At 31.2% G+C, this 22,040-nt stretch overlaps 1 protein-coding gene across 1 annotated transcript in view; it reads left to right on the top strand.

Moving 5' to 3' along the window:
- Positions 1-15,787, top strand: part of PKN2 (protein kinase N2) — a 118,967-nt gene extending 103,180 nt beyond the window's left edge. Inside the window, exons 16-22 of the mRNA XM_011355595.2 lie at positions 523-699; positions 4,474-4,536; positions 5,676-5,752; positions 8,779-8,921; positions 12,406-12,513; positions 12,705-12,785; positions 12,874-15,787. Of these exons, the coding sequence (XP_011353897.1) occupies positions 523-699; positions 4,474-4,536; positions 5,676-5,752; positions 8,779-8,921; positions 12,406-12,513; positions 12,705-12,785; positions 12,874-13,077 (853 nt within the window). The 3' untranslated portion in view covers positions 13,078-15,787. The remainder of the gene's footprint in view (positions 1-522; positions 700-4,473; positions 4,537-5,675; positions 5,753-8,778; positions 8,922-12,405; positions 12,514-12,704; positions 12,786-12,873) is intronic.
- Positions 15,788-22,040: the final 6,253 nt, after the last annotated feature.

Below are 22,040 nucleotides of genomic sequence, written 5' to 3' on the forward strand. Positions count from 1 at the left end.
TACATGTAGCCCTTTACTTTCCAGCCAGCCTTCTAAATTAAAATTGTATGCAGCATATGTTTACCTCTCAACTTCAAGTATTATATGGTAAAATATTTGAATACTGCAGCTTATGAATTAAAAATACTGTCCTTGAAATTACCTTGGTCACAAACTTTGTTTTTAAAATTATGCTTAGGGTTGCTAAATTCTCTAATAACCAAGTCCTGATAATTTTCACAGTTCACCCTAATTAACTATAACCACCAGCCATATGTGTACTGTTCTGATACTATCAATATAAACTCTATGATTTTTGTCATGCTAATGATGTTTTAGTTTGCATTAATAAATTTCAATTTGTTATATATGTCAAGTAGACAAAAAAATTTTTAAAGGATTGTAACAAAACTAAGACATTTTATGATCTTAAAGTTATAATAGTTAAGAACTTTGCTTATTTCTAGTCTAGTAATTTTTTTTAAGTTATTTCCAACTAGAACTTAAAAAAAATCTATTAATTTTAAATGTTTTCTCTTACAGCTTGATGTGTGAAAAAAGAATTTTTGAAACTGTGAATAGTGTAAGGCATCCCTTTTTGGTGAACCTTTTTGCATGTTTCCAAACCAAAGAGCATGTTTGCTTTGTAATGGAATACGCTGCTGGTGGGGACCTAATGATGCACATTCATACTGATGTCTTTTCTGAACCAAGAGCTGTGTGAGTATGCTTTGGATATTTGTCTGAGTTTTTCATGACCGATTTCTTTCTAGGAAGAAAGAAAGCTCTCTGAATTAATTTTTTTTCCAAATGGAAAATAGATCTCTGCAAGGACTATTATAACTCCTTACTTATCTTTTTGCTGTATATAAATATATATATTTTATTCTATTATCCATGTCGAAAATTTCATGAATTACCCTAAATCACACTTGTTAATTTACATACACAATTTAGGTTCATTTTAGTAAAATTTCTTCTTTTTTGCTATTATATTTTCTCCCTAGGGAATGCTGTCTAGACCCATGACTTTACTCAAAGTACATTGTTAAGTGAAAAAAGAAAGTGTAGAAGAGTCTGTATCATATGTTTATATGAAATATTTGTATTTGCATCTTAAAGGGTAATTTTTAAGTATATATTTTAAGTATTTACATATGTTCACGATACCTCTCAAAGACTATAAAAGAAACTGGTATGAAGATTGCCTCCAATAAAAAACATAGAAAGCAGACTTCATTAGAAACCTTTTTGTAGTTTTTGAATTTGATATTAAATGAAGGTTTTGCTTATTCAAATGTATAAAAATAAATAATAGCAAACACTTGCAATTAAATATATAAAAATATATATATATTTCCCCCATCAGTGTTACCCCAGTTTATAGCTCTTAAGTGACGGAGCTAAGATTTGAAAGTGCTCTTAATAGCTGCACTCTACATGCTGGTGTTTCCTAAATGTGTATCTCCAACCCTGACCTCTTCCCTAAACTTCCATCTCTAATAACGTTCAGTGGCAAACTTGACTTTTCCTTTTGTGAGGCTAATAGTATTTTTCACTTAACTTTCCAAACTGAACTCATGACTTTTCCCATTTTCCGCTGAGCTCACCCTCCTCTCCCCAGGCCTACTATCTTCTGGTCTTCTCCCTCTTATTAAACGGCAGTACCATCTACCAGTTTTTCAAGCCAAACTCCTCTTCCCTCATATGCAACATCCATATTATTAGCAAGTTCAATCAATTCTTCCTCCAAAACATCCCAAACCAATAGTAAACCTTTATTGGGTTTATTCTTGAATTTTCATCACTTGTCTATATCCTGACAGCTGACATTTATGTAGCATTTTTCACTTTCACTCCTTTATTTAATTCTTTTCATAATCATTAGGGGTACATAGAGCACATAGTAGTATATTGTCATTCCTTCAAGTTTCAGATGAAGAAATACATGTTCTGTTGGATAGTGAAGCTTTCAAAAAGGAGGCAAAAGACCAGAAAGTAGTAGAAGGATACTAATAATTCATTCCCTGAATATTTAAAAATTAAAACAGGACATCTAGACTATGCCTAACCCTGTGCTGCCATGGGAATTTGTTTGTTTTTGTTTTGTTTTGCCTTTTTTTTTTTTTTTAAGAGAAATATAAAATTTAGTTCTGCCTTGAGCTTTTATTTTTGCTGAGAAAAAATTCATATACAAATGGACAAGTACAGTGAAATACAAAAATAAAATGATACATTGCATTACTTCAGATCTGAACTACCTGCCTCTAATTATTCAGATCTTACCTCAAATGTTATTTCTTTGAAGGTCATTTCCTGAGTCCCCTATCTAAAATACCACTGCGTCACTAATGTCCAAGTCAAGTCTCTGTTCTATTTTCTGTTTTGTTTTCTCCATAGCATTTTATTTTTGCATGAAGTCATCTTATGTATCTATTTTTTACATTTTTATTGTCTGTGTCCCCTCACTTAAAGGGAGGAGCAAGGACCATCTCTATTCTGTGTACTGTGGAACACCTAGAAGGGTGGCTGGCATATACTGGGTGATCAGTGAATTTTTACTGAGACTCTGGAATCAAAATTAGTCTGATTCCTAGCTTTGCTGTTTCCTAGCTATATGACTTTAGACAAATTACTCTCTCTGAGAGCTTCATTTTCTGCTTCTGTAAAATATTTATCTTAAAAGCTTGATTTGAATATTAAATAAGCTGATAAATGAAAATACCTAACACAGTACTTGACACATAGTAAGCATTTGGTGAAATATATATTTTAAACCATATTACCTAATTAGTTGTTAAGTTCAGTATTATTAAGGAAATATGTTAAGGAATGAAACAAAAGAGAAATCAAAGTATTTTTTTTAATTGTTATAATGTTGTTTTGCTGCCAAAGTAAGTTTGCTAAAAACTTGTGTATAAAAATAACTAACTTAGCAATTTTAGAATCACATTTGTTTTAATGGACTTTAGTAAAATCTTTTAAACTTCTGATAATTAATTATATAAGATCTAATGTATTATTAAATAAATATTTCTAATTAGTTGTTTTAAAATTCTCCCAAATTATGATCCTATTTTTATAAAAATAAGTAAACACAAAACATAGCTATATTATCTGCAAGTGTATATAAATACATTCTAAAAGTTTGAAGAATATTCATCAAATTGACAAGAATAGTTATCTATGTATAATAGTGGCATTGGGGTGAGATGGGTAAAATTGGAGATAGGTGGATAAATGAAATATTGTGCTTTAGGGCAGGGGTATTATGCGTATTCTGTAGAGAAAATATCCACGTATTACTTGTATAGTTACAAACTGATTCTCCGAAGTGTCTTCTAATAAGCTATTCTATATTGAATATTCTACATAGATCTGCATTTTTAAATGTATTACCTACCTCTTCATTCAGTGTGCCTACCATATATCAGGCATTATGCTAAGCATTTAGTATAAACAAGGAAAAAGACAAAAATGGTCCTGTTCAAGCGTTGATATTTAGCAAGTTTTTCTTACAAACCAAACTCATTTATCCAATTTCTAGACCTCTTCCCCTGCCCCAAGGCAATTCAGAGTCATCATATCTAAAGCCAGAGTCATTTTCTCACAAAACTTTGACTACTTCAGTATTTCTTTATCTATTCATTACACAAAGAGGGAAACCTTAAGTCATCTTCAGCTTTTTCCTCTTCTTCATCCTGTACAGCTAATGAGACACTAGGTCCTGTCTTGCTAGTTTTAAAGTTCCTCTTAACTCCGTCTCTTTCTCCTTTATTGGCACTACATTGGAGGTTCTCATGCTCTTCCATCTGTACTATCATAATAGCCTTATCTGTTCTTTTTCCCTCTGGATATCACATACTTCTACTCCAACCTTCATATTACTATCAGAAAAATCTCTCTAGCATAAATCTTATCATCCTGCCCTGATTAAAATGGTTTGATTCTCTATCGCTAAGAGAAAAAAATCAGTTTCTATAATATGATATTCAGGGTCCTTCACAACCCGACCCCAGGCTGTCTTTTCAGCCACGTCTCCCATTATTTCTTCTCCATTCTTCACTTCAGCCTCAACAAACTTGTTATTGGTTGTCAAACATATTATGCCTTTTACACCCCTATTCCTTTCCCTCCTGAGGGAATGCCCTGTAATGTCCCCCATGAAAGTTCTACTTTTCACACTTTTCTTCTGCCCTTATAGCATATTGTAATTTCTCCTATAGAACCAAGTCAGTGTCTACTCTAAGGACCACAGCAACTCTATCAGCAAAGCTAATGGCCTACATCATAGAAATTACATTTTTCTTAGTTTTTAATTTTATCCCCAATATTTAGCACATTTCACACTATGTATGGCACATAGTGAGAATTAAATAAATATTTATGAACTTAGTTAACTACAGAATTCTGCTTTGAAGCATAAAAATATAAACTGGGATTCAAGAGCAGTAGAATGTATTAAAACTTTTTTAAATTTAATTCTTCAAACAGATTTTATGCTGCATGTGTAGTTCTTGGGTTGCAGTATTTACATGAACACAAAATTGTTTATAGGTAAGTAAAGTTTTAATACTTTCTAATGGCTTACTTTGGTAAAATTAGAATTAAAGATAATTAAAAATATTTTGTGTTTAACCAGCTTCTTAATTTTTTCCTTCATTTAAGTGACCTCTAAAAAAGTTAAACTCTAACTTTGAAAGACATGGTTAACATAATAATTATATGATGAACCTCTTTCTTCCTGAATCTCTGCCCATTACCTAATTAGAATAGTCAAATTATAAGTTGACCTATGGTAACACAATTCACCAATAGTATTCATCCTGGTAAATATTTTACATTCGACTGATCCACTACAGATGCTTCTACAGACTAGTACTCAGAATTTGTCTCTAATAAGCTAAGTAGCTTGTGCCAGAGTGTATAAAACATCACCCTGCTGTCTTCATTAAGTCTTGTTGTACTTGGTGACATAACAGATTTATGTATGTCACAAGCTCCCTGTCTAATTGCAGACTTGTAACAGATAGGTCATAGCCCAGCAGCTAGTCTGTGGGCAACGCTTTGAATAGCATTGCTCTAGACCAGACAAATTATGGGAAGGCCAGTCATAATTAGGAGACAATAAACATTGATTTATTCAAACTTTTAACAATATTTTCAAGGTAAGAGTGTCCTCATAGTTCTATTTTACTCAAAAGATAAAATATTTGCAACTTAATTAGAAATCAACTGGTATGGATAGAAACTTTCTCTTTATTTTGAATTATTCTTTTAGAAAGTTAAAACTGCCCCCTTGATAGCTTATTTATACTGTTAAACAATTCTTTCTTGTGGATGTTGTGTATATAGGCAAACTTCAAATTTAATCCAAGTCAAATTATCATAAATAACAAATTAATAAAATCTGAGTTAGATACTTGAACTCCTTTCATGCTTTAAAATATATATTTAGTTTCTTTTTAAATACATTCTTCCTTTTCTGTGTATTCAGAAAATATTTTATGTAGAGTAACAAACTTTCCAAAAGGCAGAAAAATGTTTATAATGTACTATTTAAATCTCAGATCATGAAATGAAAAATGTGTTTTCAGTAAATAGAAAGTATGACTCATTGTGAAATGGTTTTATTACTACAGTATCTACTGATTGTAGTGATTTTTTTTCATTTTGCATTTTTTTATCCTGAACAGAGATTTGAAATTGGATAACTTATTGCTCGATACAGAAGGCTTTGTGAAAATTGCTGATTTTGGTCTTTGCAAAGAAGGTAATTGGACATTTTAAAGTTCCTTTTTACTAGATTACTATTCCTTTGTACTTTCATAGTTTTTGTTTGTCTATGGAAAGAAGAATTTTTATTTTTAACTTTTTAATTTATTCTTTAGTAAGATATTACAGGTTGTTCTTATAACCTAATCACATTATTAAGAATTCTGTAGATATGAATAAGGTTAGGTTTTCAGAAATCATAGCATAAAACTAAAATTCTCTTTGTGTGATTAATAGTTCTATCACTACTCTAAGGAAACATTGGTTAAGTACCAAAGTTTCCACTTTGTTAGGACTATACGTAGTGAATTACATAGGCCTAAAAAATTCTCCTCAGCTTCTTAAAACATTTTTAAATAGGAAAAAATATACATATATCAAGAATCCTTTCAAAAGTAAAGGATATATTCAAAAGTAAATAAATAAGTAAACCAGGGAAATATGAATCAGAGGTAGCATAAGAAAGTGTGAAGAGCACAAACTTAGGCACCAGACAGTCCTAGGTTTGAATCCTGGCTCTGCAGCTTATTAGCTCTGTGTCTTTGGATGAGATACTTATAATCTCATTGAGTCCATTTCCTCAGCTATAAAATAAATACAGTTTTTGTTTAGGAATATTTTGAATATGTAGCACAGTGCCTAACATATAGTAAATAGGTATTCTTATCTTTACATTTAATGTATTATAACAAACATTGTCAATCTCTCCCTTTACACTGGTAGTGTCTTGTTTCTTATTTATCTTTGTTTCCATAGCATATAGGATAGTGCTTGGCACATCTTCAGTATTCAGTGAATGTTCAATTAATAAGTAGTTAAGTTAATTTATTTATTAACTTTGTAAGTATATATCCATTAGTTACCCACTAGCTTCCTAATTACTGAATCCAATAAAAGTTTTTTTTTTTTTTTTTTCTGTTATTGGACTTCTCTGTATTGGACCGCTGATTTTTAAATGCTTTTGTTCCTTAGAATCTGTCCTTAGCTCATTGCACTTCACTGCTAGTTTTTAACTCCCAACTATATGCTAGTGATTCCTACATCTATTATTTCCTTTCCTAGCATATATATTCAACTATCTACTAGACAGCTCTACCTGAATAGTCAATAAGTACCTCAAATGCTATACAAACAAAAATGGTTTCTTTTCCTCAGATAATCTAGTTCATAGTTGATGGTGCTATAATCCTCTCAGTCTTCCAATTGGAAAATGTGGAATTACCATGGAATCTGTCCTCTTCTTTACTTTCCACATCCAGTTAATCCTATTTGTGCTGACATCCACCTCCATAATGTATCTTAAATATTTTATTTCCCCTCAACCACTGCCAACCATCATCTTGTTTTGACAAGACTACTTTCATAGCCTCTTTACCTTTCCCATCTCTAATTTTTTCTCTCTCAAATCGGTCTGCCATGTGACTGCCAAAATGCTTAAAGAGCCCACATAAATACAGATCTGACCATGGCACTCCCCTGCTGAAAATCCTTCAGTGGCTAAGATGTGATATACAGTGCCCTTCCTTGTCTACCTGCCAACCTCTCCAGCCAGCTCTCTTGGCAGTGTCTACCTAGTACTTTCTGCTTTCAGCAACAAAGGACTGCTTACAGTCTTTGTCTTTCTACCACTATCACCCATCCCAACTCTATTTACTGACTAATGTCTGGTCATCCTTCAGACTCAACTCAGGTGTCACCTGCCCATATAAGTTACCTGAGACTCCTCTCTTCCTATTCAAATCCCCACGTCAGCTTTAGGAGTCCTTCTTTTTCATTGTTTCTATAATATCTTGCTCTTTCCATATCATTATAAAATTATCAGTATATATGTTTTCCTCTGGTTTCATGTACACTTCTAAAGACAAGAATGGTGTCTTACTCTCATTTTTATGTTCCCAACACTTGGCATGGATACCTAGAACATAATAGGTATTAAGAAAATATGTATTCAATAACCACACTTATTAAATGTGTTTTTTTCATTATCATAAAAATATACATAGTACATAATAATATTACTATTCGAAAACACAAGGAGAAAAAAGTATGACATATATAATATGCTCTAGTTGTGATGAGGGCACAGAATAAAAATCAAGAAACTTTAGTTCTTTTTCCATCTTTGTTAACTTTTTCCTAATCTCGACCAAGTCATTTTAAAGGATTGTATAGAACTTACACAGATATTATATTAACTCTTTTCAAAAATAATATTTTGTTGAAGGAAAAAAAACAATATAACAATGTTAAAGAAATTTTTCAAAAAAAAAAAATCCCCTACCCTAATGTACTAATAATGTATTTAGTTAAGCCCTTCAAGTCTTGGTCTGTAGACTTACAAATTTGTTTTTCAGTCATTATAAATGTATACCTTTTTAAATTTGCAATGAATGGCTTTTAGTTTTTTTCATAAGACGTTTATAATGAGCTTTTAACTCTAGAATACATTGACATTATCTTCAACATGTAGAATATATATTTGATTAATATATTAGCAACTTATGAGGAACATATATTAGCAACTTATGAGGAACATATATTTGAAAATTAGTTAGCTAAAATAGTAATACCGTATCTAAATTATATTACACGTTTGGTCAACTCGATTTTCCAAGAGTTGCGGTTTAGTATTTTTCAAATTATACTTAATGTTATTTTTATAATGAAGCAAGTAAACTTATTTAAAAGATTGAATTGAAAAGATGATAGAAATTGAAGCTCAGAAGCAATTCCTTTTGTTATAACTTCTTGGCATCACTTTAATGACAAGAAGGAAAAGATAAGTAAGTAAATAAAAGTATGGAAATTTTATTTATTTTTACTCTTTAATTAAATAGTAAAGTTGCTATTACAGAGTCTTCTCTATACCAGTACTTAACATTTTCTTTAAAAATCTTTGGTATATCTTGAGTTTTGTCAGCATGCACTAATATGCAACTTTAGTTTTGTTTCTTAAGGACATCTTCTAATTTTTATGCTGGATTTTTTCTTTGCTAACAAATATTTAAATTTTACCTTTTTCAGGAATGGGATATGGAGATAGAACAAGCACATTCTGTGGCACTCCTGAATTTCTTGCCCCGGAAGTATTAACGGAAACATCTTATACAAGAGCTGTAGACTGGTGGGGCCTTGGTGTACTTATATATGAAATGCTTGTTGGTGAGGTAAGCAGTATAAAATAGGTGAGAAAGAAAAGGAGAAAGAGGATTGAAAGAACAAAGTGTCATTTGTAAAACCATTTAATATGTCTCCTGTATAAATAGAACTTAAGTTTTATAAATATAATATACTAAAAATTGCCTATGAAAGTGAAGGTACTTCACTTAGATTTTTTATATTATCTGTGGAATGCATTGTCAGTACTTTGAAAATAGTTCTTCATATTTGGTATTGCTATAGTTTTATGATTTTAAGATCTAATAATATAACTAATCATTTCATAAGGAATAGAATAGCAAAAAGACTCATAAAAAGAATGTCCTCTATATCTGTAAAGAAAAGTCAGCTTTACCTTGGTCAAAAATAAATGTTACTTTCAAAAATGATACAGCAGAATTGGAAAGATTAACTTTTTTTTTTCTGCTATTTTCTTTAGGTTAACTTGAAATAAATTTCTGGGATAACTTAGTTGTCCATGCATAGGAAACAGTGAATTATACCTAATAAATAAAGCAGTAATAAGAGGCTAATCTATTTTATTATAAATGGATGAAAATAATAAATTAGGGTGGAATTGTCATTATTTAGACAAGTAATTGAAAACTACTTAGAGGGGCTTCATGAACTTGAGATGAACGAAAAATTATCTTATGGGATTGGTTCGTTGTTCTGCTGTTTCTCTAATGCCAGTAGCCTTTCTTGTACATTCTTGGCATCAGTAAATTAGTAATTGAATGAATGAAGGACCAAATTACTGAATGTCAGAAATTTCTAAAATTTTTCTCTGTGATTGTCATGTAGTGGTGCTTATCACAAACAGATGATTTCAGTTTACCCCGATGATAGCCTCTTTTGGTATGTCAAATTGGAATGAATAGTTGGAAAAAGAGGGAAAGGAATAGCTAATTAAAATGTTTATCATGTGGTAGGCACTATTCTATGTGCTTTATAAATATTAGCTCATTTAATTTTCATCAGCCTTTAATGAGCTCAGCACTAATCATATGCCCATTTTCAGATGCATAAATGGAGACAAAAAGGTTTTTAATAACTTGCTTAAAGTCACACACAGGTCTCATTTGTTGGAGCTTGGATTTTAGCCCTGGCTCTCTGGCTTCAGAACCTATCTCTAAACCATTATGCTTTGCTGCCTCCAGGATAGAATACTGAATCAACCCAACCTTGTTTCTGTTCTTACAACCAGTGGTCCAAATTTGAATTTTTTACTTCTATTTAGAAAAGCCACTATGTGGTGTTTTAGGGTGGAAAGATGTATTTTTATCCTTAATCCACTGTAGGCTTTACTTTCTAAGAGTGCCAGAAGAGCTCATAATAGTTGTTTCTGTAAGCTCTAGCATACTTGAAATCCTTTAAAAAGTATGAAATCCTTTAAAAAATTTTTTAAAAAGTAACATTTTTGTCACTTGTTCAAATGTAGTATTCAGTTACGTATGAGATTGAATTAAGTTACCAAAAATTATATGCTTACTTAAAATTTACCCTCCATATTAGGGATGACCTGCAAAGAAAGTGAGTTAATTACAAAATATTACAGAATTAAGAGCCAGTTGATTCTATTTCCTCCTATTCTAAGGTGACTGGAGGATTTGGCAGTGAACAGTGAGGAAGCTTCTCTTCTATATTTTTTAAAAGAGCTTCTAATTAATTAAGCTCTTACTTACTAGGAGATAAGAGACAATGGAGTCAGCTATTCCTTCGCAATTCCTTTTTGCAATTTCATTTCTCCTTAGCAACTCCAAAAGAGGGTAGTTGGGAAAAGAACTAAACTTAAAACTCATCAGTATAGTTTATAATTTTATAGCATTGGTGAAGTTTTAGCAGTAATTATTTTTTATAATAAAAGCAAGGTTTGGCAAAAGTTTATATCTAATTTCTCTAGTATTACAAATAATTGAAAACTCACTGTATATATCATGCATATTCAGTTTGCATTTGAAAATTGTATTTGTATTTGTACAAGTTTGGAGTACTGGAAAGACTCCAGGAAAAAACTACTGTACCAGGTCTCCTTTCCCAATGCCAAATGAGAATAAAGGTATCAGAGAAGTTGAAAGTAACCTTAGATACTGGAGTTAGATGCTTGATGTCTGAACAGACTATTGGCATTATTATATGTGCTTAAAATACATTTGTTAGCCTTTTGTTGTTAGCCTTCTTAGCTTATAATCTATTTGCAGAAACAAGGAACTTTATCTTAACAAATATGAAGATCTTCACTACTCAGGGACTTATAGAGTGACAGTTTTCAAATACAGAAGTGACTGATCAAATAGGAGACAAAAGCACTTTGTATTACCACTTGAAATTCTGATTGAGATTCCTTGTGAAATAGAATTTTCCCGAGTTGTCTCAATTTCAGAAAGAAATTCTATTGTATCACATTGTAGGTATTTGATTTTTATATTTCGCATACGTGAATGAATAAACTAAAGTTTTGTTAACTGAAAAGTTTGTAATCATCTTAGCTATGAGCAATAGAGTTGGGGCAGCTCAACTTCAGGAAGTTCTGAATTCATTTTCACAGATTCCTCAGGTCAAAGATATCTCCCTTTCCATTGATCTTACTTGCTGCTTGGTTCTTATTCTTTAATACCGTACAAGAAGTAAGCACTCATCTGGAATTATCTCAGCCATCTGAAATTCTGAAGTAATAAGTCATATTTCACATTTGCAGCACAACTGAGAGTTTATCCCTTTGTACATCAAATTGTTATGCTAAATATTATTTAACTACTTTTTTTATGATTCAGTCATTATTATCATTATGAGTAATCATTTTAATGCTCTGCTTACTGAAATGCCCTAAGAACTATTGTGTGTGGATCATTAAATATGCCTGGAAATATATGCTTTTTGAGTTCCTTTCAGTTTAATTTTGTTGGTAGCTGTTTCTTATAGTGCAGTCATTATGCCTGTAAAATTTCTAATTGTGTTTTGCAACCATTAATTTGCTATTGACTATGAAATTCAAAGCACATCCATATCAGATGTATTTCCACAAACTCTGCTTTCCTCTGTCGTAACACTTATGACCATATTCAACTGACCCATTTCCTCTGTCTTTCCACAATATTGAGATTCTTGCATATTGTGTCTATTATGTAAATATTTCCCACATTTAGTGGGCACTCAAAATATTGACAGTCTGGCCCGATAAATGGATGAAATTAAATGGAATGGATTGAAATGTAATGGAAAATGATATATGATATGACCAAATCTGTTATTAAGATCTGCGAAAGGTCTGTGAAATCTTTAAGGAAGATTTCAGTACAAGTATATGGTATATCCTCTGGGTAGTAGATACTATTTTGACTTCTTGTTGTCCTTGCTTGGTGTTTTGGTGGGTTTCTTTTTTTGTATTTGTTTTTGTTTTTCACTACCTGGTTCTTGATTGTACTTTGGATAGGTGGTAAGATTTTACTGTATTGAAACTTATTTTGACTTACTCAAAGATATTTCTTCTAGTCTCCCTTTCCTGGCGATGATGAAGAAGAGGTTTTTGACAGTATTGTAAATGATGAAGTAAGGTATCCAAGGTTCTTATCTACAGAAGCCATTTCAATAATGAGAAGGGTAAGAATTAATGGTTTGTAAACTACTTAAATTTTTTTATATCGAAGAACATTTCACAGTTGTTTTTCAGTTCATAGATGTTACATGGTTTAGACAAACACATACCCAAAAAATTCTAAATATTTGCAAGTTATGAGAATCCTTATCAATGAAGTCACTGGTTTTATTTTAACTTTTTTACTTTATGTTAGCTATTAAGAAGAAATCCTGAAAGGCGCCTTGGAGCTGGTGAAAAAGATGCAGAGGATGTAAAAAAGCACCCATTTTTCCGGGTAAGTATGAAAGTTTAAAATATGTTTACGAAAGCGTAGCAATTAGGAATAGGAAATTAAACTGATCGTTTTATATTTTTTAACCCAGCTAATCGATTGGAGTGCTCTAATGGACAAAAAAGTAAAGCCACCATTTGTACCTACCATTAGAGGACGGGAAGATGTTAGTAATTTTGATGATGAATTTACCTCAGAAGCACCTATTCTGACTCCACCTCGAGAACCAAGGATACTTTCAGAAGAGGAGCAGGAAATGTTCAGAGATTTTGACTACATTGCTGATTGGTGTTAAGTTCCTAGACACTGTGAAACCAAGCAGACTGACTCACAAGATGACCTCTTAAAAGTAGCAACCCTTCATTTGCTCTCTGTGCCACCAGTAGCTTCTGAGTTTTTTTAAAACACATGAAGATTTGTTTAAAAGTACTTCTAATACCTTCTTGAAAAGTGGCTTCTCAATGTATTTTCAGCGTAAATCTGAGCACTGGAAACAGTTTCATGGAGTTTAAGCTGAATGAACGTCGGCCGTGAAAATCTATCACAAGTGAATACTTTTGGATCAATAATCTATTTTTTATAAAAAGGAAAAAACACTCTTCTACGGTCCCTATATTTGCCATATGCCTGCCATAAGTGGAAGGAAAATTAATCAGTTAACTTCACTTAGCTGTATTTAAAAAAAAAAGGCTTGGGATGCTATTACTATTCACACATAATATGATTCTGTTTGAATAAGGCAAATGCTCTTATTTTTTTTTTAAAGAAATTACTGTAATAGCAAAAAATTATAGTTGTAGTTAATGCACATTTTGGGGCTTTTTTTAATGAAATGAATTGATATCTTGTTTTGTAAATTTTCTGTATTTATTAGGAGAAAAATTTTATTGCCTTATCTTTACCAACCATGTAAGAGAACCTCATAGCTTTCCAACAGAGCTACTTGCCAAACGATTTTTGTTTATTGAACCATGCTGAAATGACTAGCAATAACTAAACATCAGCATTTACTTAAAATTTTAAGAATGAGAACTTCTGATTAGCCAGAACCAAGACACTGTGTAAACCTGTATGCATTCCCAAAGTCTAGACACTCAGTATGCTCAATCATACCTTCTTCCAAAATCAGTGAACTGATTACTCCTTTTTTGATACTCATTGTTCATTTTCAACCTCGTTCATCTTGTTCTGTGTCTACTGTAGAAGGGAACTATATCTTTGTTAAAACATAGGGATTATCATTGTATACATGCTGTGAACATGTATATGTGCAAGTTGTAATGTATTCTATGTTGTAGGTTTATTTAATTTCATCACTTCATCACTTTTGTACAGTGGCCAAGCAGACGCCTCAAACTCCAGCATTTACGTTAAGTGCATTTGTACATTGTAGGCCACTGGATCCAGATTTTATATTGGCAGTCACTAAGGGCAAAAGCAATATATTGTAACAGAATGTATAAATATTTTTGATAAAACAGTCTATATTTTATAAAAATTATTATAACACTAAAGCTGTACCTCAAAAGTCTCCAAAATAATTTGATCAAATACTTTTTACAACTCTTCAGAGGATCCTTTTGTGGCTTTTTTAATGCTCTTATAGGAAAGTCTTTTTGTAAACCATGACTTTTCCACTTGCCTGGAGTTCTTTGGGTTATTTTGTTTTGTTTTGTTTTGTTTTGTTTTGTTTTGTTTTGGTCTGGTTTTGGTTTTGGTTTGTTTTTCCCTTCTATACCATGACTTCATTGTTTTTCCTTAGTTCAATAATAACACCTTTAATTCTGTGCTTATTTAGCATGGTAGGGTCATCATACCTCAGGAACTGAAATTAACCATTTAATCACGGTGATCTCATGTCTTAAAATTGTTAAGTTTAAATCCTATGAGAAACATGAAAGCACATTTGTTTATAGAAAGTTGAGCTAAAAACAAATATTTCAGCCTTGCCAGGGTGTTTTTGGCATGTTTTTGTTGTACTCTGAGAACAATTAAAATTGTTCAGAGATAATTCATATTTCCTTTCAAATCGATTATTACCCAAGATCCTTTGGGAGATAATCTTACAGAAGGAGCAATATGTTGTTTAAAGTTATTTTTAAATGCCAATTAACTTTTGGTAAAAGACAATAGAGGATCTTTGCTTAATTGTCTGACTTTAATTTAAACAGTATTAACACAGCATTAAAAAAAACACTAAATACTTTTGAGGTACAGTCTGTTCACCTTTTCTGGTTTTCAAATATGCATAAAAAGCAATGTCTAAAATAGGCTTTTAGCATTAAAAACTGACATAGCATTTTGTAACTACACTGTACAGAAATTTTTTTTTAATTGAAGTCAATCACTAAAAAAATTAGAGGGCAGGGTATATTCACACAATTAAGCTGAAAAAAAGCACTAATTTTTCTGTAGTTTTTAAAATATATATATTTTTCAGTCAGATTTTAAAATTTTTAACTCTATAGAGTGTAAATATATTTTGCTATTACTGTATGTGTAAGTGACTGCTAAGCACTTTGTAAGGAAATTAGGTATTTTAGAATGGTACACACTATGCATTCAAATAAATTGTGCCTTTAACTTTGTCATTCTAAGAAAAAAAGTGTTTTGCAGTCATAAATTACCACAAATGCACAAATTAAAGTTTAAATAGATTGTAATTCGTAACTTTGGTTTTAAGTGTTATTTCCTTTTGGAAACTTCCTATTGGTCAAAATATGCATTAGCTTTACTATATTGAAGATCTCAAAGACTATTTAACTTCACTTACCCTTCTTGCAAGTACTTTTTGTCTTGGGGAAGGGCAAAATCATGAAGATTCAAAGCAAGTTGTTCTCTTTATTGGTAATAATGGGAAACCTTTGCATCTTACTCCTGTAAAATTAGTAGCATCTTTTATTCAATGGATATTTATGGAATGCGTTCTTTGTGCTAGACATTGAGGATAGAAAGGGGGGGAGCATCAAATTATTCACAAATAAAGAACAATATGTATTAATGCTTAAAATCAAGGCCAGTATTACATGTACTTTTCTTTTGTTTGAGGTTAACTTACTGTGTTTTAGGACCTGACCTTTCAGAAAATAGGTAATGAAAACAGAATACTAGCCATTTTATAGCCAGTAACTAGTCGTTTTATAGCCACCTTATTCAAAAGTTGTAGGTGGAACATTTTAGAAATATAGAATGATCTATGTTATCCCTGTAACACAAATGGGACTCGTAATAGAAATTGCCATTATATGTTGACAAGGTGAATGCTGCATTATAGATTCAAATCTAACAAAATTTTTACAGATGCTGCTGATCTTCCTAAAAAACTAAGGGTAAGTGTGAGAAACCCAGAGGACCAAATACCAGTTCATGGATCATAATTTTAATTTAGAATTCTTATTTACCTTTCTAGCTCTTTTTTGAAATCTAGTGTTTGAGATATTAGCCTTATGTTTGTGTATGTGTTTATATATTTACAAATATATGTATATATAAATAGAGGTAAGTTTTTTTAAAAGTGTCAAAAAAACTTGCATAATTTCCACTTCTAGTATCATGACTAATTAGGAGCTCTAAGACCTCCATAAGATGCATAATTTCAGGCATTTCTGGTCTCATTAAATTTAAGCATGGTCTCCAGCAACCCCTTACCCTAAAACAAGCCAACAAACTTGAGCATGAATCTGGACAAGCTAAGGCTTCAGCACATAAGAGTTAGTGAGTGCCCAAGCACAAGAGTGAGACTACTCAGAGATTGAGACTGGAAGCTGAGTCCACAGATTTGGCCAGAGAAGTAGGAAGTTGGAGAGGGTAAGAGCCAGAATGGCAGGGAGCTGGCTTTAGAAATGCTAGTATCCAGAAGAAGTGAGTTGTCAAGGATGGATTCCTGTAGCAATAACTTTATGAGGATAACAAACATTGAAATAACAGTAGAACTTATTTTCTATGCTAAAATTCTCTAAAATCCTCAAGTTCTAGTTTGCAAGTCACTCACTTTCTATAGTAGAATCAGATACTTTGTGAAGAAAATCTTCTCTAGGACAGGAACATAGGAATTCCACAGATTAAGTAAGTAAGACACTGTCAGAGATCACCAAACCCATGAAAGACAGCAAGCTACCTTGAATAAGAGCTAACAAAAAAGGTAAATTTAGACATCCCTCCAAAAGATTGAAAATGTTAGAATTTTTATAAGAAATATAAAATAGTTACATATATAATGTGTATGTACATAACCAGATAAACATGTAAAATGAAATTTTAAATAAACATTTTTAAAATCCAAAAATGAAAAATAAAATTGATCAGATTCGAAACTCAATGGAAGAGTTAACATCCGATTAGTCAGCTGAAGAGAAAACTGGAGAACTAGAAGACACATCTGAAAAATCAATTTCATAAATGTTAAATAAAGATAAAGAAATGGAAAATATGAAAGGTTAAAAACAAAAAAATAAGACCCACAAGGAAATAATTGAAGAGAGGCAGTACTTAAAGAGAGAATGGCTGCAAATTGGCCAGTGGTGAAAAATATTCAAGAAGTACAATACATAGATAAATATAAATTTATGCATAGACCCAAAAACATCTTAGAACTACCCGGAGAGAAAGGATTGATTGCCTATAAAGGAAAGACTAACAGGAGACTTAATAGCTACAGTAGCAGTGGAATACCATCCAGGGCATTGGAAAAGAAAATGTCAACCTGAAATTGTGTATGTAGGTAGAAAGTGAAATAATTTTTTTAAGGATGAGAGCAAATAAACATTTTTTTAAAGGAGGGTTTACTAGTAAGTTTTCTACTCTAAAAGAAGTGCTTCAACAAGAAGGAAAATGATCCCAGAATGGTGATCTAAGATACAAAAAAGACTTGTGAACAAATAAAATAGTGAACACTTGGGTAACTCTAAATAAACCAAATCAACAGAAGAGTTTGTTCTGGACAACAGTAATAAGAAAATGGAGATAGGGAAGATCAGAGCTAAAATATTTTATTGTAGTGGTGTCAAGGTCTTAATTCACTTTAGTTAAATGTACATGATAGAATGTCAAGGATATGCACTCAAAGAATGTAGTACACAAAAATTCCAAACCCAAAGCTAAAATTGTAGAAGTCAATTCAAGTGTGTCTATAATCGCAATAAATGTAAGTGGAGGAAACTTACTAGTTAAAGGCATGGTATAAAATTTAAGATGAAAATTTGGTTCTTTAATATTTGCAAAAATATACTTCAAAAATATAAGTACATAGAGAAGTTGAAAGTTAAATATTAAATATTAAACAAAACAGATTTTAGGCCCATCATAAAAATTGAGTATCACCAAGAGTAGTGTTTCTACATATTGGGAAAAGTTTAACCAAAAAGATAATTCCAAGCATGTATGTCTCTAATAAAATAGTCTTTAAATACATGAAACAAAAGCTTTTAGAGCCACTTAAACTAACAGACTGAGGTGGAAGATTTCAACTTACTTACATTATTGTACAACAAACATTTTTAAATCAGCAGAAATAGAAGGTTTGAACACATTAATAAGTTTGGTCCAATGGACGTAAGTAGAATTCTGCATCCAGCAACTAAGAGATTTACATTCTTTTCAAGCACACACGGAGCATTTATGAAAACTAGGCCATAAAACAAATTGCAGAAAATTACAACATATTTATACTGATTATATTTTCTAGCTTGTTAGAACAAAAATTTTAAAGTATACTAAAAAAATAAATACCGTTTAATAGATCAAAGGAAGAAATAATTGTGATCATTAAATATTAAAAAACAAAAACATTACATACCCAAATTTTGGGATATAGCAAAAGTGGTTCTTCAGGGAAATTTATAAACTAAATGCTTATTAGGAAAAGGTTAAAAATTGATCAAATTTTCAGTTTAACAGGTTAGGAAAAGAACAATGGAACAAACAGTGATAAAAATAATAGAAACAAAGTTTGTTTCTTGAAAATGCTAACAAAATAAGCATAGCTCTGAAGAGATGAAAAATGAAAGAAGGCAAAAAATCTATTTTTATAAGTGAAAATACAAATACAGCAAAGGTTTGAAAAAAATACTAAACATGCAAATAATTTGAAACTAAAATAGCGGAGATAATCTTTGAAAAGTGAAAGAATACTAACCTAGGAAGATGCTAAATACTGAAATTTATAACAAGTCCACAAAGAAAACACTAAGTCTGGATTATTTTTGACATGATAGGAAAAAGTTATATCTCCTAACTCATTCTTTGAAGTCACTATAATCTAGGTAACAAAACATACATGAAGATTATGTTACTAGCAAATTTCACTCATAAATATTGATACTAAAATACTAAAAATATTACTAAATCAGATTCAGTAATATATGAAAAACAGTAAATTGTGCTTAGTATTGCAAGGATGGCTTAGTATTAGAAAATCTATAATTGTTATTTGCCATATTAACAGATTAAAGAAGAAAAAATAATAGATTTAGAAAAAGCTGATCACATTCCTGCTGTGGAGTGGAGTTTCCTTAAACTGATAAATAGTATCAATATTTAAAAAAATAAATGTCATCATTCCATGAGGAAACTGGAAGCATTCCCTTTAAAATTTGGATGACTGTGACAGGATTCAATGTCTGTCATTACTACTGCTTTTCAACACGACTCTGCTACTCTCAGTAATATGAGGATTAAAATGGGGAAATAAAATGGTTATTATTTGCAGATGATATGATTGTCTACCTTGAAAAACAAAAGACTGCAATTTTTTAGCAGTCATTGTCTACCTAAAGTGCTGTTTATAAGATGAAGATACAGAAGTTAATGACATGTCTATGCACCATCACCAAACAGAAAACATAATATTTTTAAAAAACCACTTTTACAATAGCAACAAAACCAAGTTACCTAGGAATAAGTCTAACATAAGATGTGCTATACCTGTAAAAATTACTTACTGGGAGACATTGAAGAAGATGAGTAAATGTAGACATATCTCATGAAGTATGTCAGTTAATTCAGATTCAATACATTGTCAATCAAAATCCCAATAATATTTTGTGAAACTTTACAAGCTCATTCTAAAATTCATATAGAAGAACAAAAAGAATAATCAAAGAATAGTTAATTCCTGAAGAACAAAGAGGAGGAGAGGGAATTTGTCCTACCAGATATCCAGAATTATAAAGGTGCAGCAATTATTTTAATGTTGGTACATATTACAAGTGCAACAATAGAGAGCGAGGAACAGAATTTTGCACATCTGAACCTTTGATATTTAAAAAAAGCAATGTGATAATTCAGTGGAGGAAGAAGAAAATGTTCCATAAACATAGGAAAATTGTTTATCCATGTGAAAAAAAAAAACATTGAATTTCTGTTTCACACCATACATAAAAATTTCAAATGAATTAAAAACAAAGATCAAAAGCATAAAAAGACAGCACTGAAATGCAAGAAATTTGAATAAATCAATGATAATCAAATTAGGAGCTTTTTATCAAAAGACCATAAAGTAAAAAGGCACAAACTGCATGATTATATCACATGTAAAAATAATAGCTAACATTAAAAATTTCTAAAAATAAGGAAAATAGAAAAGTTCAAAAGAGGAACATATATTTCACATGGACAATAACACCCAGTCTCAACAATAATCAGGAACTACAAATCAAGGCAGAAAATTGGCACACGTTAAATTTGCAAAAATTTTGAATTCTGACCATTTCAAGTGGTAGTGATGGAACAATGAGATTTGTATAAATTGCTGTGGGTAGTATAAAGAAAGAAAACCACTTTGAGAAAATAATTTGGTATCTTGTAAGATTGAACATTTACATACTTTTGTACCCAGCAATTCCACCTGAGTACTGTATCCCAAAGAAACTCTTTATGCATATGCACATAGAGTCATAAACAAGAATGTTCATAGCACTGTTTGTAACAGCAGAAACTGGAAACCCAAATGCTCATCAATGGAAGAAAAAAGTTTAGTAAAATATAGTATATTTACACTGTGAAATATAAAGCAATGAAAATCAATGGCAGCTATAGAAAACAATACAAAAGAACAAAATGTAGAAGTTAATCAAAGAAGACTATATACAGGATGAAAACATTTTTAAAAGTTTAAAAGAAAGCCAAATCAAACATAAATGTAATGAAACAGGTTTTTCTTTTTTAAACAAGAGAATATTGAACAAAAATTAAGATAGTGATTATCTGATCTGGAGGTAGATGATACGATGGTGGTGGAGTACATTGGAAGGTAGTTATTGGTAGTATTTTAGGTCTTCAGTTTGGGGGGTGATTTCATCAGTATTTATTAATAAGTAAATAATATATCCCTCATGCCTTTCAGTCCTCACTTTTCTCCTTTTCTGCCTAGTATTCATTCCCATATACATCATACTCACTCACTCATATGCTCAGCTCCCAGCTCCTCTCTTGCTTCCTTGTACAACCATAATAAAAACCCTCGCCCCAACCGCTGTTAACTCTATCTCTGCATCCGAACAACCATGCTAACTCTTCTCACTACCATGAAATGAGCCAATACTAAATTTTCTTAGTCTACTGGTTCTCAAACTTTAGGGTGTGTCAGAAGCACTTGAAAGGCTTGTATATCTCTCTCACTCCCAGTTTCTGATTCAGTTGGTCTGGAGTGGGGCCTGAGAATTTACATTTATACTAAGTTTTCAGGTAATGTTGGTATTTATGTCTAGCCATAAAACAAGTCTCAAATTTTAAAAGATTAAGATTTTTTTAAATCACTATCAATATCTGAAATTTAAACAGTTTTGCAATTATAAGATGTTTATGTAGGAATTGTCTTGCAGCAGCAAACTTTATTGCTAAAGTAATAAAAATGACAAGAATGGATTTCAGCATACTATTATTAAAAGTCAAATAGGAAGCCAAGTTATTTACATAATAATGAAAATAAAGGAAATAGACAAGACTTTCCTTATTACCTATCCATATTATGTGATCTGCTTGAAAAATATAGTAGTCACATGTTATTCTTGCTAAAATCTACAAGAGTTAAAGTTGTAAAAAGAGTAATCAGACTAATATACTAATGTTTTTATGTAATTGTAATTGTAAATACATAGTGACACTTTCATAATTCAGAAGCATTTGGAGTAGTTCACAATGTGTGAATCTGCATGTAACTAAAGTTTAATCTTATGCAATAAACTCATTTAAAAATTAAGCAAAAATTGCATGCAATCATAATTTTCCTTGAAAATTCTTTAACTTATAAAAGTACATCTG

Source organism: Pteropus vampyrus, unplaced genomic scaffold, assembly GCF_000151845.1.
Source record: "Pteropus vampyrus isolate Shadow unplaced genomic scaffold, Pvam_2.0 Scaffold22, whole genome shotgun sequence".
Classification (NCBI taxonomy): Eukaryota; Metazoa; Chordata; class Mammalia; order Chiroptera; family Pteropodidae; genus Pteropus; species Pteropus vampyrus.